This window comes from Pipistrellus kuhlii, unplaced genomic scaffold (assembly GCF_014108245.1).
Source record: "Pipistrellus kuhlii isolate mPipKuh1 unplaced genomic scaffold, mPipKuh1.p scaffold_m20_p_20, whole genome shotgun sequence".
NCBI lineage: Eukaryota > Metazoa > Chordata > Mammalia > Chiroptera > Vespertilionidae > Pipistrellus > Pipistrellus kuhlii.
Window position 1 is genome coordinate 13,851,079 of NW_023425516.1, and position 27,086 is coordinate 13,878,164.

Sequence of the window (27,086 nt, forward strand, 5' to 3'; positions counted from 1 at the left end):
CCTGAACTTTTCATTGCCCCCAAAAGATACCCATACCTGTTTTGGTCTCTCCTACTCTCCCCTTTCCTCAGCTCTGGCAAACATTCATCAATTTTCTGTCTCTGTAGATTTGACTATTCTAGATATTTTGTATAAATGGAATCATACAATATGTGGTCTTTTACTGAGCTTTTTACCGCAATGTTTTCATTGTTCACATTGTAGCATGTTCATCCACATTGTAGCATATCTCCATACTTCATTCCTTTTTTAGCACTTCATTCCTTTTCATGGCTACAAAGATTCCTTTATATGGACATACCACATTTGCTTATGCATTCATCAGTTGACGGGTATTTGAGTTTCTGAATTTTGGCTATTGGAAATGATGTTGCTCTCCTTAATGCAGACCTGTATAAAGGATCACAGTTGCCGAAGTCATGAAGAGATAGTTGCCAGGTTTAGTGGCTTTTTAGTAGTATTTTTCCCCCATTCATTTTCAGAGTCTTGGGAACTTAGGATATTTCACAGTTCTGAATGTTAGCAACTGAAAATGCCTGTAGACGATGAAGCTTCTGAAGATGACCCGGATTCAGTTTCTTCAGACAGTGAGAGAACCTACACTTTCAAATGAGAGAGCATAACAGTTTCTGTACACTATGGAAGATGTTGACCTGGTGAAACCCTTACAAAAAACTTCATCTTCTGTAGAATCTGATATAAAAAATTCTCCCTATTCTCTTGGACTGAACTTAAGTACTAATAGGTAAGAATGGGATAGATATATTTAAAAAAATGTATTAACAAAAATAAATTTATTTGCATAGATTATTAATTTATTCAAATAGTATAGTTACTGATTTGCACTAAAAAATAAAACAGTTATGATCAGTAACTGTTCAGGGACAGATAAGAATAGTTTTAGCCCTTCCATGTTTTTTATTTTTGCCAGAGGTAGGTATGTGCTTTTGCATGGAGAACTGTGAGAAAGAACTTGTTTTTGCTAGTTGCACTGATCTTTATACCTTTTTTGGTTTTCAGTAAATTACAAGAATATCTTTAAAATTTAGTTGCCTAAATATTATTTCAGTTTAAAAAAAAAATTTATTTCAGAGAAGGAAGAGATAGAAACATCAATGACAAGAGAGAATCATTGATCAGCTGCCTTTTCCACGACCCCCACTGGGAATCAAACCCTCAACCCAGGCATGTGCCCTGACCAGGAATCGAACCATGACCTCCTGGTTTAAGGTTGACACTCAAACCATTGAGCCATGCTGGCTGGGCTATTTCTACATTTTTAAGTTAACATGATCAATAATGTTTAACAGTGCAAAGGAAGTAGCAATTAAAGTTGAATACTAGGAAGAAAAAACAAAACACCTCATACCAAGCAGACAAAATAGATTCCGTCAAACAATGCATTTTATTTTTAAAACGACCCCATGTTTGGGTTGTTTTTAATCAGAGCCTATTCACTCTGACAAGCTTGATTACTTGCTTTCTAAATTCACAGTACCTGAAAACCAACAAAGAGGCAGGGCTGTCAGAGGAGGTCAGCTATAAAAAGCAGCACAAGGAAGTGTAAAAGGCAGTCCGGTGCCTGCTGGTAAGGGGCGAATGCTTTTACCCACAATAGGCGGAAGCATAAATTGAAGGAGGGCGAAAGGAAACAGCCCAGGCCTGGGAGGTGGTCCAGAGAGATGTCTGCGGGCTAAGCCTGTCCCTCCGCCAGAAGCTGGCCTGTGCTGGTTTCCGGCCGGGAAGCCACTCCAGAACCTGGTGCTGGGTTTGCTGCCGGAACCCACATGTGGCTTTCTAGTGAAAATTACCTCTTTTCACTGCGACTGCAGCTCAACTGGCCACATTTAAATTGGGTTACTATAAATCCTCGATGGACAGCAGGTTCTGTCCTTGTCTCCTTTGAATTTTCATTAATATTTTCTCTGCTTCTAATTCTGTTTTGCTGTTATTTTCATTAGTGTCCTCTCTCTCACACATTCTTAGTGAAACAAAGCAGAGTACCAGTGAAGAAGTGAAAATGGCCTTTCAGCGATGGGAATTTAAATAAACGTTAATGTCCTTAATTATGCTGTTTGTGTTTGAAACAAATCTGAAACGAACTCATCTTCAGTTTGGAAAGGCCGTCCTCTTGGAGAGAATCGGTGTATTTTACACACTGAATAGGCTAAATTCGGCCTCAATATTGGGTGCTAATTTGCTTGGCACAACTTTTATTCAAAGATGTGCAGAGATAAGCATCCGCTTATCACGCCAAATTAGAGGGATCCACTGAACAAGACTCCACTGTCGTTCTGGGCAGCGGGGAGAGAATTTCATTACACCGGAGGGCTGTTCTTAAAGCGCCAGACAGTCCTCTGCAATAACTCAGATCAGAGGGGCTGAGGTGTTGCTTATTATTGGTTAGGAGAAACTTTTGTTTTCTGCTGCGACTTCCGAGTATCCTCTCCCTTTTGAAAAAGGCCTTTTTGTTTGTTCTTTTAAAAAAATTAAATGCTGTCTGTCTTTTTTACTGCTATTTTTCTTTCATGGGCAAACTTGTGATCAGATTTGCAACAAATGAAGTGCCATTAAGAAGGATTAAATATCAGTGGTTTGTACTGCTCTGCTAAATCTTGAATTGCTGAATTATTCAACACTCTGGTAGAATGAGGAAAACCATTTGAATTATTTATGTTTCAACAGAAGTAGCCCCCACCTTAGTACAAATGGGGTATCCTCTTTCTCAGGGAAGACCAGACCGGCTGTAATTCAAGGCACCGGTGAAGCCCTCACCTCTTTCATGCAAGAGCTACAGCACAGCGGAAGGACTGACTCGGAACTTTGGAAGAACTGCGAGGTATCTAGTTTTGTTTTATTTTTTGGAAATTTAAAGTAACTATAAACTTGCCTCTACTTAAGTCTGAATTGTTAGGAATGGATATCTGTAGAGCATGACACTGAAGTTATTGCTAAAGTGACCGGACAGATTAACCGAATATTGAATGAGTATGAAAAAGACGGTCAGAAGTGAGTCTTTTTATTTTTTATTTTTATTTTTATTGATTTCAGAGAGGAAGGGAGAGAGATAGAAACATCAATGATGACAGAATCATCGAACGGCTGCCTCCTTCACGCCCCCCACTGGGGATCGAGCCCACAACCCAGACATATGCCCTTGACTGGAATCGAACCTGGGACCCTTCAGTCTGCAAGCCGAAGCCTATCCACTGAGCCAAACGAGCTAGAGCCAGAACTGTGTCTTAACAACATATTCGTGATTAGACAGAAAAGCCAACGTCTTGGAGTGTGTTGAGCAAGGGGCAGAGAGGAGGAGAGGAGGTGGAGGTATGGGAGCCAGATCCTGCAGGGCAGGGAAGGAATGGTAGGAAAGACACTGGAGGCTGTACCCAGGGCAGCCCGTGTTCATGGCCGTGCCTGTGACATTGTAGGTTATTGCGTGTAGTCCATGACTGAAAGCACAGCGGCCGGTCAGTTACAGGAGCACTAACTGCTTGCGGAGGGGGGTGTGTCAGGACTAAACAGGCTGGGAAGGGGTCGCAGGCCAGCTCGGGGTTTTTTAGTCCTGTTTCAGCTGTACAGCTTTAAACTCTTCAATACCTGACTTGAAGAAAGTGTCTTTAAGAACAAATAAATTAGGGGTTAAAATATCGTAATACCAAATAATTTATTGTTTTAAGATGTTGGATTCATTTTTGGAGGTATAAGTCACTGTTTAAGAAAATCATTAGTTGTTATGAGACAACTGTAAGGTGGCCCCTACCCATTCTTGTTTAATCCAAAATGATAACAGAGAACATCAGATTAAGGTGCCAGTTGGAAAACTAAGATTTATCCCATAAGAAAGGGATCCCCACCCCTATGAAGTTGTATTTTTGCATTAAATATGGTTTTACAACTATTTAATTCCACTTACAAATTTTACACTAAAAGAAAGACCCTTTCCTACTGGAGCAATTTTTCTGTGAAATATTAGGTTAAAAATGATCTTTAACTAAAATATTGTGTAATTATTAGGCCAGGTGGTTACAGCTATTCAACTTGGTGGAAAAGCAGTGCCAAGAACACATAGCGGCCCAGCAGGAGCAGTTCCACAACCAAGTCCAAGTAAGTTGTTATTACACCGGGCGTCTCGTTAGCTGGGAGATCTGTAGAAACAATTAGTATTTATATCAAGTTCGTTTATAAACTGAAGATAAAACATAAGGATTATCTTTAGAGTAATACCATTTTTTGAACACTATTTTCATACCATTTATAAAAGTGTGATGTTTAATATACTTTCTTACCTAAACCTGTTACTTTTTGTTTTTAGCGAGTACAGGAGGAAATAAAGAATTTAGTCAAGTTACAGAGCAGCAATGCTTCGTGGGCTCCCTATGACAGAAGTTCTCTAAGTGAATACCGCTCTTCAGAAAGGCAGATGGGGTTCTTTTCTGAAAACAGTGACAGAAATGAATCTGTCCTCAGTTACGCAAAGTCTCAAGAACCTGAAATGCAGCAGGAAACATCGCCGTCACAGCCAGACTGCAACGTGGACAGCAGCTCAGTGAGCAGCGGCTATGGGACCTTCTGTGTCTCCGAGTTAAACACCTACACCTCGAAGGGCCCCCAGGAGTTCATGGAGCACACGGAGGCCTCGGCGGGGCCGTGCGGGGCGCCGGCCGTGCAGACCTCATCTCCTGTGGATGGTGGAAAGCACAAGCGTTTCTACATCCATTCTCCCCAGGAGTTCAGTGACTCGATGAAGGAAGACATTCCCATTTTTCCTGGTGATTTTGAACACAAGTTCCTTGGTGAAAGTAAGATTTTGGAAGTATACAGTGGAAAAACAAATAGGTAAGTAGAATTTCTGCATCATTGGAGAGGCGTTTACTTATTTAATACACTTAGAATCTAGCAGACAAAGCTCCTTTTAGTTGGACTGTAATAGAATGAGATGCATTTGAACATTTATCTGTTTTACCAAAGTCTTTCATTTAGTGCCTGTGGAAGTTGGAATAAACAAACCACAGTATATACTAATGATTTCCTTTATTTTTTTAAAGCATATTTTTATTGATTTTAGAGAGGAAGAGAGAGGGAGCGAGGGGGGGGGGGAGAAAAACATCAATGATGAGAGAGAATCATTGATCGGCTGCCTCCTGCATGCCCCACACTGGGGATTGAGCCCACAACCCAGGCATGTGCCCTGACTGGGAACTGAACCCTGACCTCCTGGTTCATAGGTCAATGTTCAACCACTTGCTCAGAATGGCAGGATATGACTGTGCCAACAGTGGGATTTTATTACACATGTTCATGTAATTGGAAATAAAAAAATTATACACACGCTCCAAAACTGGTTTGGCTCAGTGGATAGAGCATCAGTCTGCGGACTGAAAGGTCCCAGGTTCAATTCCGGTCAAAGACATGTACTTTGGTTGCGGGCACATCCCCAGTAAGAGGTGTGCAGGAAGCAGCTGGTCGATATTTCTCATTGATGTTTCTAGCTCTCTATCCCTCTCCCTTCCTCTCTGTAAAAAATCAATAAAATATATTAAAAAAAATTATACACAAGCAAGAAGCATTTTTGCGTCTGTTGAGATCTTGCTTCCAGGCATAATATAAGATATAAAGTTTATATCTTATTAAAAAAACTATTCACAAGCATACTTGCTTTTGTGTGCCTTTTTATATATAAGAAGAGATTTGTAAATTTAACAACATTTTAATTGACCCAGGGACTTTTTATTTATTTTATTTGTTTTTTAAAATATATATATTTTATTGATTTTTCACAGAGAGGAAGGGAGAGGGATAGAGAGCTAGAAACATCGATGAGAGAGATACATCGACCAGCTGCTTCCTGCACACCCCCTAATGGGGATGTGCCCGCAACCAATGTACATGCCCTTGTCTGGAATCGAACCCAGGACCCTCAGTCTGCAGACTGACGCTCTATCCACTGAGCCAAACTGGTTTTGGCGACCCAGGGTCTTTTTAGTAAAGGAAACTACAGCTGAATGTTTGTAAAACAAAAAACCATTGAAAATTATGTAGGTTCCCCTCAATTTCAGTTTTGTATCTCTGAAGTGTGCCACAGAGAAGGTGTCTTGTGCACACACAGCGCAGTAATTAGCCCACGGGAATAGACGTGCTCACTCTAGAGAGAGAGAGAGCTTGAAGTGTCTGCGTGGTTTTGCTTTGACTAACGCTATCGACTGTATGCACTGCTGGTTGCTGTCGGGCTTTTAGTTCATTTTGCCTTTGGGACTGAAACTGGAAAAAGAAACGTAGGTGAATCCATAATGTCCCTCCGCTCTTTGCTCTTGGAAAACAACTCGGAGCCCTTTCCCCTGAAGCGGTGTCGTGTGTTTTCACATGGGAAGGTCGCCATCTAAAGTCGTTTTGGTTTTCTCTTTTTAAGCAGTAAAGCGATAACATCCTGGGCGCAGAAGCTGAAGCAGAACCACCCAAAGGGAGCCCATGCCGAAGAGGGGTGTCCCAGGTCCACGCCAGGAGCCGAGCAGCCCCAGAGAGTGCCGGTGGAGAAGGTGGGTGACGCGCACGGCACTCCGGGTTTCCTGCCTGCTCATCCGCACAAGCTTACGGTCAGCTTGTCCCATTGCCATCTCTGCCTTTGGTGGCACAGAGGAGGGGAACAGTGATTGGCCCTCAGTCTTGCTTCTTTCCCAGAAAACAAAACTAATTAGGGAAAAATACTAGAAAAAAATGAACTGTTTCGTAAAGGCCCTAATTCTTTTTCAACTGCAAATGTCACATTTAAACAGAGTAATTCATTTAATTGTTTCTCAAAAACCCTCAGCCAGGTCAGTGTGCTCAGTGGTTGAGTGTCGACCTATGAACCTGGAGGTCACGGTTTGATTCCCAGTCCAGGGCACATACCTAGTTGGCAAGCTCAATCCCAAGTAGGGGTGTTTATATCTCTTTTCCTCTCCCTTCCTCTCTCTGAAATTAATAAAAATATATTTTAAAAAAAGATGTAGTCTACTATTTGAAGTTCATATTAATTATTGTGGTTTTCAGAGTTGATTTGATTTAATGTAGTTTGAATGAAAAGACAAATTATTATAGCTTTTGCATTCATTTTTATACCAAAGGACTTTAATTCTAGGCATCTCACATTTCTTTTGCAAGTGGACGGCAGATTATTAACACATTTTGTTCCAGACTCATCGAATAACACCTGCTCCCCATTTTCTCCTCTGGCCTCTACAGAAAACCCAATTTAACGTTTATAAATTATGTAGGAAAGAGAAGAATTTGTCGTTTAATTCCCATTCTTTCGCATTCTTGCCACCAGAGGGCCAGCCAGGCATTGTGCACGGACCCTGGCGGGTCTCTGCCCTTCGGCCCGGTCAGCAGTGTGTGCCTGGGCGCTTAGCTGTCGGCTCACAGTTGTCCTCTTGAATTGCAGTTGGAGTTCGCTGCTGCTACACCACCTCGTGCTTTTTACCTCAGTAAGCCAGATGAAAGCCCGAATTTGTGGGTGTCTGATTCAGGAACAGGTATGAAACTTACATTTTTAACAGTTTCTTTTTTTTAACTGCATTTCCCAGCGGGGAGACTCCCATGCAGTGGGTTAGAGTGGTTTCTGTAAGTGAACACGTGGTAGCTGTAGCTTCCTTACTTGGTTGCATGCTGTCAGGATAGGTGTGTTTTGGCAGGTTTTTTTTTCCTTTCTTTTTTTGTTGTTCTTTTGTAGTTAATCCATACCAGAGGACATTTTCCCATTGATTTTCAGAGAGTGGAAGGGAAGGGAGAGACACACATGGGTTGGTTGCCTCCCACACACGCCACGTGTGCCTGGGGCCAGGGGAAGAGCCTGCAGGTATTTGCAAATAGCGCAGAAATGACCTCAGCGTTTTCCCGGTGCCTTAAAATGAATGAAAGGCAAACTCTGGGAGCCATTCTCCACTCGCTGTGGTAGCCTTACTGTAGTTCTAATGGTTTCACATAGTGGCTCCGTTTCCACACTCCGACACCAGTTCATCGGGAGGAATTGCCTTCTGGAAATTGTGCTGTCCCAACCACCTTCACGCTGTCACCCTGATGGAGCCCCATCACCTGTCACCTGGGCTCCTGCAGCTTCTTCCCAGCCTCCCCGCGCTCACCTTTCTGTCCGTGCTCAGCGAGTAGCCAGCCACCTGCTCCTTCATCCTGTTACAGATGAGTCAGAGCACTGACTCCTCGGCGCTAACCTCTGTGAGGCCTTGGAGTGTCTGTGAGGCCTATGGAGGCCCACGGGAGCCTGCCCTGCACACTCTGACCTCACGCTCCGACCTCCTCATGCTCTCCGCTCTTTGCCTTTCTCTGCTTGGGGCAGGGAGGCTGTTGGTCCACAAAGTTCTCATTGGAGGGCTTTTTGCATGGGCTGCTTCCTGAACTTGGAATGTTCTGCTCCCTGTATGGGAACTGCCTCATATGTGGCTAAAATGGCCACCTCCTTCTTAGTTGGTACTCTGAGGTGAGCCAACCCTGACTGCCCTGTCCAAAACTAGCACCTGCCCCTCCCCCAATTTCATATTCCCTTCTATCTGATTTTTTAAAAAATATATATTTTATTGATTTTTTACAGAGAGAAAGGGGGAGAGATAGAGTCAGAAACATCGATGAGAGAGAGTCATTGACCAGCCGCCTCCTGCACACCCCCTACCGGGGATATGCCCACAACCGAGGTACATGCCCTTGACCGGAATCGAACCCGGGACCTTTTAGTCCCCAAGCCGATGCTCTATCCATTGAGCCAAACCGGTTTCGGCTCTATCTGATTTTTAAATTTTCCAATTAAAAACCCTCTGACTTCTGTGACTTTCCTTTTGTTTGGTCTCAATCTCCCTGTGCGCAGTAGATGCTCAATAAATATTTAAATTATTGAATTCTTTACATTGCTTTCATATAAGCCTGTACTATTCACAAAGAAATTGTTGTCTTTTAATTTTTTAAATTGTGCTACTTGATTTTGACTTGTAATATATTTCAACTTTAAATACTTGGATCATGAAGGCAGGACTCTTACATGGCAAGGCCATGTGTCTTACCATGTGAACTGTTTTCGTCAAAGGCTAGTTACTTCCCGCATTTCATTTTCTTGAGGTAGAAATGTTACTCTAGAAACACATTTGTTCTCTCTCTCCTTGCTTCTCTTCCGTGTGCCTGCGCAGGCCTGACGCACTGGAGACTGGAGGAGAAGGACACGTACCCCTCTCTGCCCGAGGTCACAGACAAGCCCTTTGCCCCGTCCTCCTGCCCGCAAGTGTCAGCCAGCCCGGTAAGTCAGAGCGTGTGTGTTTGCATTGTCACATGTGGATAAGTACTCGGTTTCATTATACACTGTGTGTTTTCCACTGTCTGAAGCAGAGAAGAAAGCATGGCATTAAATCACAGTCATCCGCTCTCAGATTCTGTCTGTCATTGCCTGTGTGATCTTAGGAAAGTTACTTAAGAGCGGGATTAAAAATGCCCAGGGACCCTGCGTGGTGTGGCTCAGTTGGTTAGGCATCATCAGATGCACCAAAGGGTCCAGGGTTCAATTCCTGGTCAGGGCATATACCTAGGTTTTGGGTTTGATCCCTAGCAGGGGCACATGTGGGAGGCAACCAATTGATGTTTCTCTCTTTCTCTCCTCTCTCTAAAAATCAATAAACATGTCCTTTTTAAAAATCAACAAAACGTCCTCAAGTGAAGATTAAAAAAAAAGCCCAGTGAGTGCTTTGTGAAATTAAATGAAGTGGTTTTGTGCCTACTATTTAAATACAGTAAGTCCATAGATAAACTTCTCCTGCTCTCAGGCCTGGTTTGACTTTGTACCCTATTACACCCTCCCACTAATCTATTTGTATTCTAATTCTGAACAATTTAATTGGTATTAATTTTCTTTGAGCAAGAAATGTAAATGCTTTGTTTATTTCAGAGCAAAGAAATACAACTCTCCAATATGTGCACAAGGAGGTACACACCTCACTTCTTGTCTTGATTGGGTGATGAGAGCAGAGTAGGTTGGGGAAAGGAGAGAGACCATTAAAGTAACAGGAGAGCTTGAGCCTGAGTGACAGCCATTGGTAGTGTGGTGGACGGGATCTTCAGAGGAAGGAGCAAAAAGCCAGATGCCCCAGGGAGGGAGAAGGGTGGGAGCTTGTGACTGTGAGGGGCTGGGAGGGTGAGTGGGCTCTGCTCACAGGGCTGCCTGGTTCCTTATCTCAACCTTAGTAATTAACACTGTATTTGTTGACTCTAAGATGCCACCCATTTGAAGATTTTCTGTGTGATAGGGTATCAAGAAAAGAATTTATCAATTAGTCAACTACCTGTAGCTCTGGGCAATGTCCACTCTACATTTTAGTTGTATTCCATTGAAATTGTTGTGTGCTGCTGCGGTTAGATGTCTACCCGAGCAGCCATCTTGGATCCTCCAGAATTTATCAATTAAACTGATGCAATGCTTTCTTTAAAAAAATACTCTTTTTAAAAAACATATTTTTATTGATTTCAGAGAGGAAGGGAGAGGGAAAGAGAGAGGGATAGAGAGCTAGAAACATTGATGAGAGAGAATCATCGATCAGCTGCCCCGATGTCAAGCTGTAGAAACACCCTTTTCCTGTCTGCTAGCCCCTTCGGTGACATAACCACACAGACAGGAGCTGCACCTCTTGGCAGCTGTCCCCGTGGCCACAGGAAACCAGTCTGGAGAGAAGGGTCCTTGTCCTGCCTCATCCCTTCTTCCTGAAGTCTTGTCTTATCTCAGAACCTCGCTCTCCAATGATTTCATTCTTTGGAAGTATTCTAGGCCATTAAGTAATTAGGTTCAGATGATCCCCTTAGTATTTATTACTGGGGGGATAGGAAAACTTTCTCATTGTGAGGGAGGCTCATTGTAATAGATTTTGACTTCCAAACCTTTATTATAAATCTGACAGCACAAAGCTCAGTGTTTTGACAATCTTTAAAAAATCTCTTATGGTGCTGATCTTGATTTCAGAAAACTTTTTCTTCTTTGCTAATAGCATTGAAATAATTTTGTTTCGTGTCTTCAAGTCTAATACTAGTAATGAAATGAAGCTTCCGTCACTGAAGGATATTTATCATAAAAAGCAAAGGGAAAACAAGCAGTTACCCGAGAGGAATCTCACTTCTTCCAGCCCCAACCATCCGCCCGAGGTAACGTGGTCAGCACTCTGCGGGGTGGAGTGAAGCTGCTTCCCACCCCGCCTGGGCTTTAGCGCGTTTCCTGGAGGTCTGGCCGCTCACCTCCACAGCAGCCCGTGCGGAGGGAGAGCCACGCCATCCATCTGCCTCTTTCCAGGTGCTGACTCTGGACCCAACGCTACACATGAAGCCAAGTGAGCAGACGGCAGGGACTCAGCTGCCGGGCTTTCTGAACGCCCTCCAGGACAGGATCTCCTTCTCGCCAGACTCTGTGCTGGAGCCCAGTGTGTCCAGTCACTCTGACATAGACTCGTTCTCGCAAGCAAGTAATGCCACCTCCCAGCTGTCTGGGCTGCCCAAATGCCCTTCACATGCAAAAGCTTCGCCAATGGCCTCTTGGAAAAATCACACATTCCCAAACGAGAGCAGGACCAGCTCCACGTTCCCCTCAGTCTATACTGTCACTAGTAACGACCTCTCGGTCAGCACCGTGGAAGAAGAAAACACTGTCATGGTAACTGCAGCCTCAGTCAGTCAGTCCCAGCTTCCAGGTACAGCCAACAGTGTCCCAGAATGCATTTCATTGACTTCCCTGGAAGATCCTGTGCTATTGTCTAAGTATGTATTTCAGTGGATGGCCTGTAATGCTAATCTATTTTCTGTAGTGTCTGCTTAAATGATGAAAGTGATTTTTATTGAATTTTAGTAATATATAAAATCTTAAAAAAAAAAAAAAAAGAGATAGCATTTGTAAGGTAGACCATCTAAAAAGTAGATAATCCATGTCTGTTTTCTTCTTTACTTCGTTAGTGGTCAACTTGTGTATTGTCTATAATATATTTTCTGAGCGCAGAGGGAAAAGACTATGTTTTTGCTCTTGAGAATTACTGTTCTTGCTCCTCTTGGGACAGAGAGTGAGGAGACACTCTCCTAACAAGCCTATCCCTCCTGCCGACAGCGTCAGGCAGAACCTGAAGGAAAAGCAGGCCCGGCACATAGCAGATCTTCGAGCTTATTATGAATCAGAAATAAGTAGCTTGAAACAGAAGCTGGAGGCAAAAAAAATGTCTGCAGTTGAAGATTGGAAGAAAACAAATCAAATTCTTGTAGACAGGTAAAACAAAGTTTAACTGTAGTTTAAAAAATATAATTTAACTGTTAGTGCTTCCCCAACTTGGATATATTATTTTTCTCAAAGTATAGTATATTGTGATGATAAATCATTTCTAAATCATGTACCTCAGATTTGAAAATAATTTATTGTTATTGATTTCAGAGAGAAAGAGAGACGGAGAGAGAGATCAAAACATCACTGATCAGAGAGATGGCCAATCATCTATTGGCCATCTCTTGCATACCCCTTCCTGGGGATTGAGCACAAACAGGTCATATGCCCTGACCTGGAATCAAACCAGTGACCTCTTGGTTCATGGGTCAACGTTCAACCACTGAACCACACTGGCCGGGCAGATTTTAAAAATTTAATACCAAAAACATGTTTTCCTAAGTAATTATTTTTACAGATTTGAACCATCCTCTTAGAACACACTAATAACTGACATGCACGCAGGTGCTTCCTATGGGCTGAATGCTAAAAACAATTGAGCAGACACTGTGTGTGTCAAGGAATGTCACTGTGGGAAATTAGTGCTACACCTGGATCCCTGATGAGAAGGTGCTGGATGACTAGTGCCCTTGGGCAGTGCTCAACCCTTTTTTGTACCCAGACCATTATCCTGTTAACTGTACCCAGACAATTATCCTAGGAACAAGGGGAGAATGACCCTGCTCTAGGGATGCTTACATCCATCCCCTGATGGATACCTGGGCTGCTTCCTCCTGGTGCTATGTGAATGCTGCTGCTGTGAACATGGGTGTGCAAGGAGGTATCTGTTCATGCCTTGCTTTGGTGACTATTTCTTAGGGGTCTTTCTACATCGTATCTTCTCTGACACTGTGCTGTCATCAGGTCACGTGTGTTTTATAACGCGGCACCCTGAGTCTTGGCTGACGTGGAGAGTGGGTGTTATGTGCTGTATGCACTAGGGAGTCGGTTAGGTTGTGGAACACTTGTCAGGGAGAGGGCTTGACTTTCCAACTGTTTCATTTCACTCTATGGTCTTAGATGCGGTCAATTAGATGGTGCTCTGAATGAAGCCACCAGCCGTGTGAGGACACTTGAAAATAAGAATAACCTACTAGAAAGAGAAGTGGTAAGTAAGTATTCTATTAATATTTTTTGTTGTTCTAGTGTCTTTTTAAAAAATATATCAATTTCAGAGATGGAGGGAGAGGGAGAGATAGAAACATCAATGATGAAAGAGAATCATTGATTGGCTGCCTCCTGCACACCCCGTATTGGGGATTGAGTCCCAAAACCAGAGCAATGGTAGGCTGATGCTCTGTCCAAAAAGCCAAATCGGCTAGGGCTGTTGTTGTTTTTTAATCTTCATGTAAGGACATGCTTAGAGTAGGGGTGGGGAGAGAGAAAGAAAGAGGGAGACAGACAGACAGACATCAGTTGAGAGAGAAACATCAATTGGTTGTGTTCCGTACTCTCCTGACCAGGGATCGAACCTGCACCTGGGTATGCGCCCTGACCCGAATTCAAATCCATAGCCTTTTTTTTTTTTTTAATGTACAAGGTTGATGCTCCAACCAGCTGAGCCCAGGGTTTCATTTTCTTATATAAATAATAAGAAATGCATAAACTTTTGCTTTTAACTATATAATTTTTTCATATAGTGCCAAGTTCTGTTCTTCTACACACAACCTTATAAACATTGTTTTGGTGGAAAGTGTCAGTTATATTTTACATGCTGTTTCTTTGTTTTTGATGTTTGTTAGTCATCTTTGTCTCTTCCTACACTCTAAACTTCATGAAGTCAGAACTTGTCCCTCATGTTAATCTTCACTTCTAGCCACTCTGGTGCGAAGTACCTAGTGGGTATTCAAGAAATGATTGAGTGAATATTAACATACACCTTGAATTTTATTTTCCTATTAAGGAATGCACTTTTTTAACCTTTAAATGTGAATGTAGGGCAACAAATTTCAGCTATACTTTCAGAATCATTTCTCTAATAGCCATGGTTATTTTTCCTCACTAAAGCGATCCACAGGTAAGTTCTACAATCCAAATGCCTTGAACAGTGGCTTTCAGTTCACATTTTATTATTTTATTTTTTAAAGATATTTTATTGAATTTTTACAGAGAGGAAAGGAAAGGGATAGAGAGCCAGAAACATCGATGAGAGAGAAACATCGACCAGCTGCCTCCTGCACATTGCCTACTGGGGATGTGCCTGCAACCAGGGTACATGCCCTTGACCGGAATTGAACCTGGGACCCTTCAGTCCACAGGCTGATGCTTTATCCATTGAGCCAAACAGGTTAGGGCATCAGTTCACATTTTATGATCAACTCATGGTAGCGTAATTCTTTCTGGTCTCCACCCCAGGCTATAGCAAAATAGTAAATTTGTTGCCTAGCCAGGGTGGCTCAGTGGTTGAGCATCAAACTGTGTACCATTCCTGGTCAGGGCACATGCCCAGGTTACTGGCTTGATTCCCAGTGGTGGGCATCCAAGAGGCAGCCGATTAATGGTTCTCATTAAAGTTTATATCTCTCTACCTTCTCCCTTCCTCTCTGAAATTAATAAAAATATTTTAAAAAATTAAATTTGCTGATTTCCATTTTATGTTTTGCTTTATTATATATAAATATTTTAAAATATATTTTATTGATTTTTTTACAGAGAGGAAGAGAGAGGGATAGAGAGCTAGAAACATCGATGAGAGAATCATCGATCAGCTGCCTCTTGCACACCCCCTACTGGGGATGTGCCCGCAACCAAGGTACATGCCCTTGACTGGAATAGAACCTGGGACCTTTCAGTCTGCAGGCCAACACTCTATCCACTGAGCCAAATCAGTTTCGGCTGCCTTATTATATTTTAATGCCCACAGTTTATTAGCTGCTATTGAAACATCTATTTCTTTTTCTTTTAGTTATATATATATATATATACATACATATATATATATATATATATACATACATACATATATATCTATCTATCTAATATATATTTCCTTTTCTTTTAGTTATATATATATATATTTCTTTTTCTTTTAGTTATATGTGTGTGTGTGTATATATATATATATATATATATATATATATATATATATATATTTAAAAAAAAATTTTTCAGGGAGAGAGAGATAGAAACATTAATGATGAAAGAGTATCACTGATTGGCTGCCTCCTATATGCCTCACACTGGGGCACATAATCGAGCCCATAATCTGGGCAAATGTGCCCTGACCAGGAATCGAACCTTGACCTCCTGGTTCATAGGTCGACTGAGCTATGCCGACAGGTGAGGCATCTATTTCTTATTAAAGACAATTGATTATCCTGTCTGTTTTGTAGAGTGATTTCAGAGAGCGCCTCAGTGCAGCCAGCAGTGCCTCTAAAATTCTGCAAGAACGCATCGAGGAAATGAGAACAAGTAACAGAGAAAAGGACAACACCATTGTGCGACTGAAGTGTAGGCTGCAGGACCTGGAGGAAGCCTTTGAGAACGCGTACAAACTCTCAGATGACAAAGACGCCAGACTGAAACAGGAAAACAAAATGTTTCAAGATGTAAGCGCTTGGTGATGTGCTCAGCTAAAGTAACTAGGTGGTGTCTTTTACAGGCTCTTGTGATTTTAGTTTATTTTACATAACTTTGCTGTTGCTGCAAATATATACCTTCCCACGGTGTAGGGTGGGTCTGTCTCAAAGCAGGAAGTGAACTCTGAGACCATGTTGTCACTCCCTCCCACGCATGCCTTTGTCTCTGGCGGCCCACTGGGAGCAGTCTGAAACCAACATCTGTTGTCTGGCAGGGCAAAGATTGAGAACCGGTTTGCTGACACTTCTTCACTCTGATTTCACTTAAAATTGCATTTGTGTGGCACTGATGTGGGAGTAGGTTTCAGGTTGTATTTTTCCCCTCTAAGTTTTTCTTAATATCCCTTGTCATGGTACCTAAAAATCTAAAAGTATTTTGACTGTTGAAAGCTTCTTCCTGGTAGCTTTAGTTTTGATGCTTGTTGCTTTGGTGTAAAAAATTTTTTTCTTCTTTATTGATTAAGGTATTACATATGTGTCCTTATCCCTCCATTCCCGTCCCTCTCCCCCAGCTCATACCCTCACCCCCCTGGTCTCTGTGTCCATTGGTTATGCTTATATCATGCACACAAGTCCTTTGGTTGATCTCTTCCCCTTACCCCCACACTCCCCAGTCTTCCCTCTGAGGTTTGACCACCTGATCGATGCTTCTCTGTCTCTGGATCTGTTTATGTTCATCAGTTTTTGTTGTTCATTATATTCCACAAATGAGTGAGATCATATATTTATCTTTCTCCAACTGACTTACTTCGCTTAGCATAATGCTCTCCAGGTCCATCCATGCTGTTGCAAATTGGTTTTAAATTTTATTTTCATGAGACACGGGTAAATGGCTTAAATAGCGAAATTGGAAATGAAAAACAAGTCCTCCCCCCTCTCTGTACCTTGGAGTTCCGTCCCCTGGAAGCCATTACCGTCAGCTCTTTTAGCTGTTTCTTCCAGAACTTTCCTCCATGTTTCTAAATAGGAAACTTACATTATTCTTGCTTTTTCCCCTGTCAAAGCCGACAGTATATGACTTCCTTCTGTGCACGGTGACAGTTTACTTGCACCATTTGCTCCCAATGTGGTTCACATACTGAACTGATGCGAAGGCGCCTTCTCTTTCCCATTGTAACGGCTCTGGAACTGGGCAGCTTTACCCCACGTGTCGCACTTTAATCGGCAGCAGCATTTTTCCTCCTGTAGTAAACAAGCGATGGTATGGTTTCTAGTTAGCTGTCTTCAATTTGAAATACGTGTGTTGTTGTTTATAGTTAGGTCAGTATCCAGCATTTCTTCATCTTTGCTGCCATGTACAGGGGTACATTTCCTTTCTCTTACAACCTTTCTTTTTCCTAGGGGTGATAGTTGTCCTGTTTTTACTGTGCAGCAGTTTGAGGCAGCTGATCAGTGATTCTCATCATTGAAATTTCCCTCTCTCTCCGAAATCAATAAAAACATATTTATTTATTTATTTATTATAAATATATTTTTTTATTTATTTTTTACAGAGAGGATGGGATAGGGAAAGTTAGAAACATTGATGAGAGAGAAACATCCATCAGCTGCCTCCTGCACACCTCCTACTGGGGATGTGCCTGCAACCAAGGTACATGCCCTTGACCGGAATTGAACCTGGGACCCTTCAGTCCACAGGCTGATGCTCTGTCCACTGAGCCAAACCGGTTTCAGTGATAAAAACATTTAAACAATACTATGAAGTGATATGAAAAAATAGCAAATAAAGTTTCAAAACAATAGAGAACTGAAATGTATAAATATGTCACAATATATATTTACTAGTGCCCCAATTCATGCACGTTGAAAGGAAATTAATTAGAAGGTGGCTGGTGGGGTGGGACCGGGAGAAATGGGCCCCAGAGTCAACCACCCATGGCCATCTGGGGCGGTGCTCCGGATCGAAGGGTGTCTGCAGAGTGAGTGGGGTCCCTCTGGCAAGTCCGGTCACTTGGCCTGGCCTGTGGGGATGAGGCCGAAACTGGCTCTCTGACATCCCCGGATTGTGAGAGGGCTGTTCTTGGGTGTCGCACCCCAAAAACAGACTCCTTCTTCTCTAGTTCCGGGTGCGTTACCCAAGTACCACCACTGCCAAGGAACCGCAGCTCAGCAGCTCCTGTGTTAAATGTCTGCCCCCCTGATGGTCATTGCATGTCAAAGCTGCTGGTCAAACTGTTACTAGTTACTAGCTACAATTACTTAGCCTTTTAGTAGTATATATATATGTATGTATATATATATATATATGTATATATATATATATATATACATACATATATATATGTATGTATATATATAGATATACTCTATATGAGGCCTCTAGAATCATAAGAAATGCAAAAAAAAAAATCACTGTTAATAACTCATTCTCGAATTGTCCCCCTTAAAATTAAGTTGCCCCCTTAAAAGTCAAATTGCCCCCCTGTGGGGTGTGTATCTCACATTGGGAGCCACTGTTACAGTGTATCCTTCAGTGGATATTATGTTAATTTTCTGGTGCAATTCTTTGTTTTTCCTGCAGCTTTTAGGAGAGTATGAGTCCCTGGGAAGAGAACACGAAAGAGTAAAGGTAATAGCGGTTCGTTGCTCATGTTCTGGGTTGTGGTGGAGGCTGAGCACTGGACTGGAAGCCAAGGGCCCTGGCCTCCCCCTGCTCCCTCGCCCTGTCCCCCGTAGCTGTTGGCGCTGACTTACCTTCTCTTGGTCAGTAGGCTTATTTTTGGATATCTACCTGTAACTTGCAGTCTGGTGGGTTTGTTCATTTAACAAATATTTATTGGATGGCTGTTGCATTTGAGGTGAGATGAAATTTTTAGAAGAGTAAGAGGCCATGCAGATGCAAATAATTAATACTACTTAAATATAGAGTTTTGTTTCTCAAAGCATTGGCTTTTTGTGGGATTGAACTTACTATGTTTGAACTCTTGACTAAAGCTCTGTAGGGGAACTACCATTTGTATGCAGTGAAACCCACAGTGATGCTGTAAGTGGGACCCCAGTATTTCTGCTGCGGAAAGTGCGGCTTGAGATTATTCACGGCTAGTGAAAGCGCCTGCCCAACCCAGCCACCAAGAATTCTGGGGGTCAGGGCCAGGCCTTACTTTGGAAACCTCATTATCACAGGGATTTTTTCCACTTACTGAGACTTCAGTCAGGTTTGTGGTTAAAATGTGTCCATTTAACACTGGACCGTTTCCAGTCAAGCAGGCCACATGGCCCTCCGGGCCCCACAGCTGTCTGTGAACCAGCATCCACTCACCCCTCCTCTTCCGGGAGGTCTGCCTGGCTTGGTGGAGGCCATTGCGTATCTGCATGATTTTCTTTGTAGCTCTCTGGTGCAGCCTTAGGTTGGTTCTGTGTTTTGCATTTTTAAGTAAAAGGACTACATTTGAATACTTCAGTTTTCTGAACTTTTCCTTTATTTTCATAGGATACATTAAATACAACCGAGAACAAATTGCTTGATGCACAGACTCAGATTTCTGATTTGAAAAGGTAAATGCATTGTCTTACTACCAAACACCTCTGATAATTTTTTAGCACTTAACTAAGTGTCTATATTGACAGTGATGAAAATAAAGTTTTTCTTGAGGATTTGCAAGCATTTTGAGATTAGACCTTACCTAATCTTTCTGACATTGAAATATATTTGATATTACCCAAATATTTTTTAACTTTTTTGAAAAATTGATTTCAGAGAGGAAGAAAAATGGAGAGATAGAAACATCAATGAGGAGAGAGAATCATGGATTGGCTGCCCCCAACAGGGACTGAGCCCACATCCTGGCATTTGCCCTGACTGGGAATTGAACTGTGACCTCCTGGTTCATAGGTTGACACGCAACCACTAAGCCACACTGCCCAAGGTAGCCGAAGATATTTAAATGATTAGAATATATCAATGGTTTTTCCTGAGAGGTGCACATTTCCCCAAATATTATGTATTTTCACAGGCTAGATAACATCTAATTGATATTAAAACATTGAAAAGAATTTTAAGAAGCAGTCTAATTCTCTGAATATTTTTATGCTCCCCCAAAACAGCATTTCCACCTATTTGTGGTCATCTGCTTTCTTAAAGACCTGTCTTGGGGACTATATTCATGATCTGATTTGCTTAATTAGGTAAGAATAGAATCAAATTGTCCCAGTGGCAAATGATTCTATATTACTAATTGGCTTTTAAGCATGTTTCTATATTTGGGGATAGTAATGTCCCTCATTTGGAGATTTTTACCGCACTCTTCAGGACTTCCCGTAGAGAGGACAGGATTGCTGTCTGACTTTCTCTGCTCATTCAGTTCCAGTGTTAGTGGCCTTATCTGAAGTTTTTCTCAAACCTTCCTTCCAATGGGAAAGCTAAGAATTTGAGTTTAAAAGATGAGATGAGGCTGTACCGGTTTGGCTCAGTGGTTGAGCTTTGATCCAAGCACCAAGAGGTCGCTGGTTCGATTCCCAGTCAGGGCACATGCCCAGGTTTGGGGCTTGATCTCCAATACGGGGTGTGAGGAGGCAGGTGATTGATGTTTCTCTCTCTTCATTGATGTTTCTATCTCTCTCCCTCTCATTCCTCTATCTCTAAAAATCAATAAAAAATTTTTTTTTAAATGTACGAAACTCTTACCTTAAAAAAAAAAAAAAGATCAGCCGGGACCGGTTTGACTCAGTGGATGGAGCGTCGGCTTGGGGACTGAAGGGTTCTGGGTTCGATTCCGGTCAAGGGCATGTACCTTGGTTGTGGGCACATCCCCAGTGGAGGGTGTGCAAGAGGCAGCTGATAGATGACTCATCAACGTTTCTAACTATCTCTCTCCCTTCCTCTCTGTACAAAATCAATAAAATATTAAAAAAAAAAAAAAAAAAAGATCAGCCCTAGCTGGTTTGGCTCAGTGGATAGAGTGTTGGCCTGCCAACTAAAGGTTCTGAGGTTCGTTTCCAGTCAAGGGCACATGCCTTGGTTGTGGACTTGATCCCCAATAGAGGGTGTGCAGGAGGCAGCCTATCAATGGTTCTTATCATTGATGTTTTTATCTGTCTCTCCATTTCTCTTTTGCTCCAAAGTCAATAAAAATATATGAAATTAAATAAAATAAAAGCTCTTGAGCAAAATATGTTATTTATTTTTATTTTTTTAAAAAAAATATGTTTTATTGATTTTTACAGAGAGGAAGGGAGAGAGATAGAGAGTTAGAAACATTGATGAGAGAGAAACATCGATCAGCTGCCTCCTGCATATCCCCATTGGGGATGTGCCCGCAACCAAGGTACATGCCCTTGACCTGAATTGAACCCGGGACCCTTCAGTCTGCAGGCTGACGCTCTATCCACTGAGCCAAACCAGTTTCGGCTAAAATATGTTATTTAAAGAAAAAGAAAAAAGGAAAAAAGCGTTGGCCTGTGTGGACTGAAGGATCCCGTGCTTGATTCAGGTCAAGGGAACATACCTCTGTTACAGGCTCCTCCCTGGCCTGGGCCCTGGTCAGGGCATGTACAGGACGCAACCAATCAATGTGAGAGAAACATATTTCCCTCTGTCTTTCCCTCTCTTCCACTTTCTCTAAAAATCAATGGGAAAATATCCTTGGGTGAGGATTAAAAAAAGAAAAAAAGATCAGATGAGGATATGTGCAAAATTTAAAAGAACTAAGACATGTTCAAAAAAATTGGCTAGAGTATTTATTTTCTGGTGGTAACTTGAAAATGGGCTTTTATTCTGAACATGGCACAAATTCAATGAGGTACATAATTTAAAACTAGGAGTTCTTTTTAGTGGCTCTGTTATTGGGAATTAAGCCTGCTTCTTCTTCCTTGGAAGTGTTACCTAAATATATTTCATGTGCTTGTATGTGTACATATTAAACATGTTAGAATTGCAGTTTATTTGAATATTATAATTTATATTTAATTTATATGTTGTATGTTTTGATCTATAGTTAAATTTATAATTTTTTTTACTTGCTAGATTAAGTCCATCTATTTTGTTCCTTTTCCTTCAGATGTAGGATGAGTGCTCCTCTGTAGAGTTGAATGCACTTGCCTTTCTACTTACTCTCCTTTACTTTGTCAACGTTGTAAAGTTAAACAATGGAATTTTACTGGGAAAGCTTTATGGACTTGCAGCTCCTTTGTCTCCCCTTTTCTGGAAGGATCTATTAAATCAGTAATTTGTAATTGAGCTCTTTAAATTTGTTGAAATGTACTTACATTTATTTTATTGCTTTGAATCAGAACGATCTCAAAACTTGAAGCTCAGGTCAAGCAAGTGGAGCATGAAAATATGTTAAGTCTTCGTCATACGTCTAGAGCTCCCATGGGACCCACACGTGGCAAGTAAGTGACTTTGTTTAATCTCTGCAAAGCTAGAAACAGGTGCGCCCTTCTGTCGCCCTCAGAAGCTCCTTGGGCTGCACCATGAGAACGCTGGGGCTGATGTCCCAGAGAATTTGGTGTTTAAAATCGTCTCATTCTCAGCCAGCGCACAGGCTCCTGCAGATGCGTTTCCTGGAGGAGGGAGAGACTGACTGGGAGCGAGGGGAGGAGGGTGTTCTACTTCTTTTTTTTAATGTTTTTTTTTTTTTTTTTTTTTAATTTGCCATTGTAACAACTTTTTTTTTGTTTCTTGTTTCTCACTCCGCCCAGCTTAGGGAAATTTACCTTAGGCAAATCCCTGAATTTTTTTTTGAGCCCAATTTTATTATCTGTGGAAACAAGGACATTGGATTGAAGTATCTCAAACCATCTTTTAGCCCTAAAAGACCAGGTATTTTCTTCCCACATTAGTTGTGAGACATGTGACAGTAGATTTTCATTAGCTTATGTGAATTTTTCTTATTACTTTTTCAAAATGAGCTTTGCTATCATCTCAGCATTGTCTTGATACATTTACAGAATACGTTTCCCATGTTAGAATTGTGTTTTTTTAAATTTATGATTTTGGTGGTAAATAAAGAGTATTAATGAGTAGATTAGCCGAAATCGGTTTGGCTCAGTGGATAGAGCATTGGCCTGCGGACTGAAAGGTCCCAGGTTTGATTCCGGTTAAGGGCATGTACCTTGGTTGCGGGCACATCCCCAGTAGGAGGTGTGCAGGAGGCAGCTCTCATCGATGTTTCTAACTTTCTATCCCTCTCCCTTTCTCTCTATAAAAAAATCAATAAAATATGTTTTTTAAAAAATGAGTAGATCATAACTGTAACTATGGTTACTTGAAAAAGATTGTTAAATTGTGAATTTTAACCTAAGTCAGTTGTCAAATGAGAAACTTTTCCTAGATCTTTGCTGGTAGAACATAGTGAATTATTAAAGAAAAATTATGTAAATAACTGAAGTTGAACATTGAGAGAGAACCAACAGCAGCTTTGGGGAGAGTGAGATGGAAGAGGCACCAGAGGATCCCACTTGTATCTGGAGAGTCCACTCTGAAAATCTGAGAGAAAGTGAAGAAGCAAGGTTTTCTAATGCGGATGGTTGGTGCCTAAGTCCTGTCTGCAGGCTGGAAATTGTTTATGTTTTTATTTTTATTTACTTATTTTTAAAAATATATTTTATTGATTTCTTACAGAGAAGAAGGGAGAGGGATAGAGAGTTAGAAACATCGATCAGCTGCCTCCTGCACACTCCCTACTGGGGATGTGCCCGCAACCAAGGTACATGCCCTTGACCGGAATCGAACCTGGGACCTTTCAGCCCACAGACTGACGCTCTATCCACTGAGCCAAACCTGTTTCAGACTGAGAGCAATTTTTACACCTGTTAACTGTAGCATTGTTGAAGGAATCCATTAGAAGGGAAGCTCCCACCACCAAGAGGGAGGATGCGTGACGTGGGTCCTTCACACTGGGGGTAAATATGACGACAGTGCCTTCTGATTCACAGGGATCAACCTCGAAGGTGATGCCGAGTAAACAGCAGCACTCAGGGATGTGTGCATTATAACTTGGTTGTAACTTAAAAAATACAAGCATACCATGTATCAGTGTTTTACAACTACAGACAAGTAGGGGAAGATGTTACCATTTGTTAAAACTGAGTGTGGGCGGGTGTTTGTTACAGTTTTCTTTGTTATCTTCTAAGACTGTTTGACATGTTTTTTATTGTAAAAGTTTTGCCCAGCTGGCATGGCTCAGTGGTTGAACATGGACCTGTGAACCAGGAGGACAAATGCCCAGGTTATGGGCTCCATCCCCAGTGTGGAGTGTGCAGGAGGCAGCTGATCAATGATTCTCTCATTTGATGTTCTCTTTTTCTGAAATTAATATATATATTAAAAAGTTGAGGAAAAGGAGTGCCTGGGGTTAAAATGTAAGTAGGTAAAAGAGGCAACTCCTAGAAAGTGTGGCGGGAAGCAAGCAGAGAGAGGAAGGCAGGCTTGGTCTCCCGGTTTTGGGTTTTCTCTGGAGTGCCATGCGAGGTTATCTTTGGTGGTCTAGGCTGGGCTGAGCAGTGAGAGGAGAGAGGAGAAGGCGGGAGACAGTCGCCCATCACAGGGAGCTCTGTTGCCAGCCGTGTTGGGTGTCCGGCTGAGATGGTGAGAGTGATTTTGTAGCGACATATCACATATCGAGAAGTCAGTGTCTTCGCCCAGGCCAAGGTGCTGGCTGCGTCAGCTGTGGCTGAGGGCGAGCTGGGAAGGGAGTCGGGGTGCATCCCAGGATGGGTAGAGCGGGACTAGAGACTCGGAGGGGTTGAGACACAGGAGAAGGGAGGCCGAGCTCGCACAGGGCGCCAGAGGAGTCTTTGGAGGATTGATTCCTGTGGAGACCAGGCCGGTGGTGTTGGACTCACTGGAGGAGCAGAGCAGGCCCCTGGCGAGGCCAGGACAGCCTGTGCGTGTGGCCCTCCCAGAACGAGGGCAGAGAAGGTGTGGAGAAAGGAGAACACTCAACTCATTAAAATGAAGGCACCTTTAAAAGTTGGTTTTTCAGTCGTAGTAGCTCCGTTTCGGTTTTCAGAAGCAGAGTGTAAGAGCAGAAATTCTGTGCCGGGGCTGGCGGGAGGCAGAGGGCACTCTCCGGTGGGGTGTGCGGAGCTGTGTGGGTGTGAGAGCCCCTGAGTCTCAACCGAGGCTCAGTTATGATCAGCAATAACAGAAACGTGAAATGGTCTTAGAACCGAGATGTAGAATTCATGTATCAAGAGATGCTACCTGCTGTTTTTAAGTTTCCGTGGAAGCATGGGAGTACTCTTTGAAGCCAGGTGTTTCATCTATACTCAGCTTAAGTGGAAGCACAAACCTTGTAACGCCCACAACACTCCTCCCTCTACAGCACACTGACCACCCCCGACGTCAGCAGGCGGAAGTGGCTGATCCCGGGGGCCGAGTACTCGATCTTCACCGGCCAGCCCCTGGGCGTGCTGGACAGGACGGCAGCGGAGGAAACGGGCGCTCCTGGGTGAGCTGACTGTCCAAGGTCATGTTTAGGGGCTGTGGTGTTTTCCTAGAGCCTTCTCCTTGTCCCCTAATGTCTCAGTTTTAAGGACCTGGTTTTTATTTTTAGTTGAGAGACTAGTGCCCTCTGGACAGTTCACTTCTGTGGGCTGTGCAGAGCTTCCCCTCTTGTGCTTCTGGCACACGAGAGAGGGATCTTGTTTGTTCTTCTTTATTGGGGCACTGACCCCCTCTTGGTCTCATCTAAACTCCATTAATTCCCATAGGCCCCACCTCCAAACAGCATCACACTGAGGACTGAGGCTTCTGTATGAGTTGGGAGGCAGGGCCACAATATTCTGTCCATAGCACTATGTGTCTTACAATTATTATTTAGGTACCATTCTCCTCCGGAAAAGGATTCTTCACCTGGAAGTTCACCAACAAACTTATTGGTAAAAAAACAAAGAGAGACTTCAGATGCACCAATCATGAGAGCTTTAAAAGAACTTGAAGAAGGAAAAATATTTAAAAATTGGGGCACACAGACAGAAAGAGAGGACACTTCAAATAGTAAGTATTTTATTTCTCATTTATACTAGAGGCCCAGAGCACGAATTGTGCACGGGCAGGGTCCTTGGCCTGGCGGGTGATTGGGGCAGATCAGGGCCGGCCAGTGTCAGGGAGGGACGTGTGGGAGGTTGGCTGGGGGAGCACACTGACCACTAGAGGGCAGCTTCTGCAAGGAGTGTCTGCCTCTTGGTGGTCAGTGCATCACCATAGCCATTAGTCGAGCAGTCAATCGGTCGTATGGTTGCTTAGGCTTTTATATAGATAGATAGATTAAAGAGATTTAGGTTTTTTCCCCTTTCCTTGTAACTATATTACTTTCTCTTTAAAATGGGATTCCCCCAGTGATGAAATAAAAGATTAGTTTAGTTTATTGCTGCTTCACCTCCATTTCATAAATAATCAAATCCCTAGTGAATAATTTATTACAGTCATGGCATAACATTTACCTTTTATAAAAGCAGATTATGTGCTATATTCTGATTATTAAAGATTTCTGTGGCATTCTTAATGACATGTGGAAAATTTCTGCATCAGTTTGTCTGACTTGCACACATCAGGAAGCTGTGACAGGCGCCTGATGCTCATAGTCTGGGCCATTCCTGTTCTGCCTTCCTAGGCTCCCGAGCACCCGGCAGAGGGGCCAGAGCATCTTCATGCTGGTTTTCATGGGTCCAGGTTCTTGCAGCTCCTCTCATGCTTCCTCTCTGCTCACTTGGTCAGGCCTGGTAATCACATCATTGACATCTTTGGTGTAGCGTCCAAAACTGTATCTCCTCGTAAATAAATTAGTGACCTGCTTTCTAAAAATAAACTCTTGAAAAATCACCTTGAATTGTAAACAGGGAGCCAGAATGAATGCATTACAAACGCCCACATTTTCTTCATCAGGCATTGTTATCTATAACGTGGTGCTTGTGCAAATAATCATTGTAACCTACACAGTGAGAAGAATTGTTGCCGGTGAACATCTGTTAATAAAGGCAGATGAGTGAAGTTGGGCTTGTCTTTTTTTTTACTGATTTTTTTTACTCTTGTCTCAGAACTGGTGAATCCTCGGCAAACTGAAACGACTGTCGGTGCGAGTGGGTCCCCAGAGAAAAGCGCCCAGCAGAGACACCGGAGGCCTAACTGCGCCGCGCAGAGGTCGTCCTCCCTGCCGCCTTCCAACCGCAAGCCCGGCACTCCAAGTAAGAGCCAGGTGCCACTCGGGCACACTCGGGCACATTCCCCGGCTCCTTTAACACGCTCCCTTGCACCGGATCTCTGAATACAGGTCCCTAAATGTGACCCGTGACCTTGTCCAAGAACAACAGAT

The 27,086-nt window shown here is 42.6% G+C and overlaps 1 protein-coding gene across 11 annotated transcripts in view; it reads left to right on the top strand.

Moving 5' to 3' along the window:
• The window catches only part of MPHOSPH9 (M-phase phosphoprotein 9), a 38,117-nt gene that overhangs the window by 3,009 nt on the left and 8,022 nt on the right, over positions 1 to 27,086 (top strand). For 5 of the 11 annotated variants that reach the window (XR_006742363.1, XM_045585540.1, XM_045585541.1 and 2 more), the window contains exons 2-18: positions 2,730 to 2,839; positions 4,018 to 4,107; positions 4,316 to 4,839; positions 6,410 to 6,536; positions 7,421 to 7,511; positions 9,168 to 9,274; positions 11,038 to 11,160; positions 11,306 to 11,766; positions 12,107 to 12,262; positions 13,274 to 13,361; positions 15,586 to 15,801; positions 18,353 to 18,400; positions 19,262 to 19,326; positions 22,060 to 22,161; positions 25,098 to 25,223; positions 25,596 to 25,771; positions 26,812 to 26,958. Coding sequence is in view for 10 of the 11 variants with exons in the window: in XM_045585540.1 (XP_045441496.1) it covers positions 2,730 to 2,839; positions 4,018 to 4,107; positions 4,316 to 4,839; positions 6,410 to 6,536; positions 7,421 to 7,511; positions 9,168 to 9,274; positions 11,038 to 11,160; positions 11,306 to 11,766; positions 12,107 to 12,262; positions 13,274 to 13,361; positions 15,586 to 15,801; positions 18,353 to 18,400; positions 19,262 to 19,326; positions 22,060 to 22,161; positions 25,098 to 25,223; positions 25,596 to 25,771; positions 26,812 to 26,958 (2,757 nt within the window). In the remaining variant the exon portion in view is untranslated. Of the gene's footprint in view, positions 1 to 482; positions 746 to 2,685; positions 2,840 to 4,017; positions 4,108 to 4,315; positions 4,840 to 6,409; positions 6,537 to 7,420; positions 7,512 to 9,167; positions 9,275 to 11,037; positions 11,161 to 11,305; positions 11,767 to 12,106; positions 12,263 to 13,273; positions 13,362 to 15,585; positions 15,802 to 18,352; positions 18,401 to 19,261; positions 19,327 to 22,059; positions 22,162 to 25,097; positions 25,224 to 25,595; positions 25,772 to 26,811; positions 26,959 to 27,086 lie in introns of all 11 variants that reach the window. The other 6 variants (XM_036449203.2, XM_036449204.2, XM_045585543.1 and 3 more) reach the window with 6 other exon arrangements.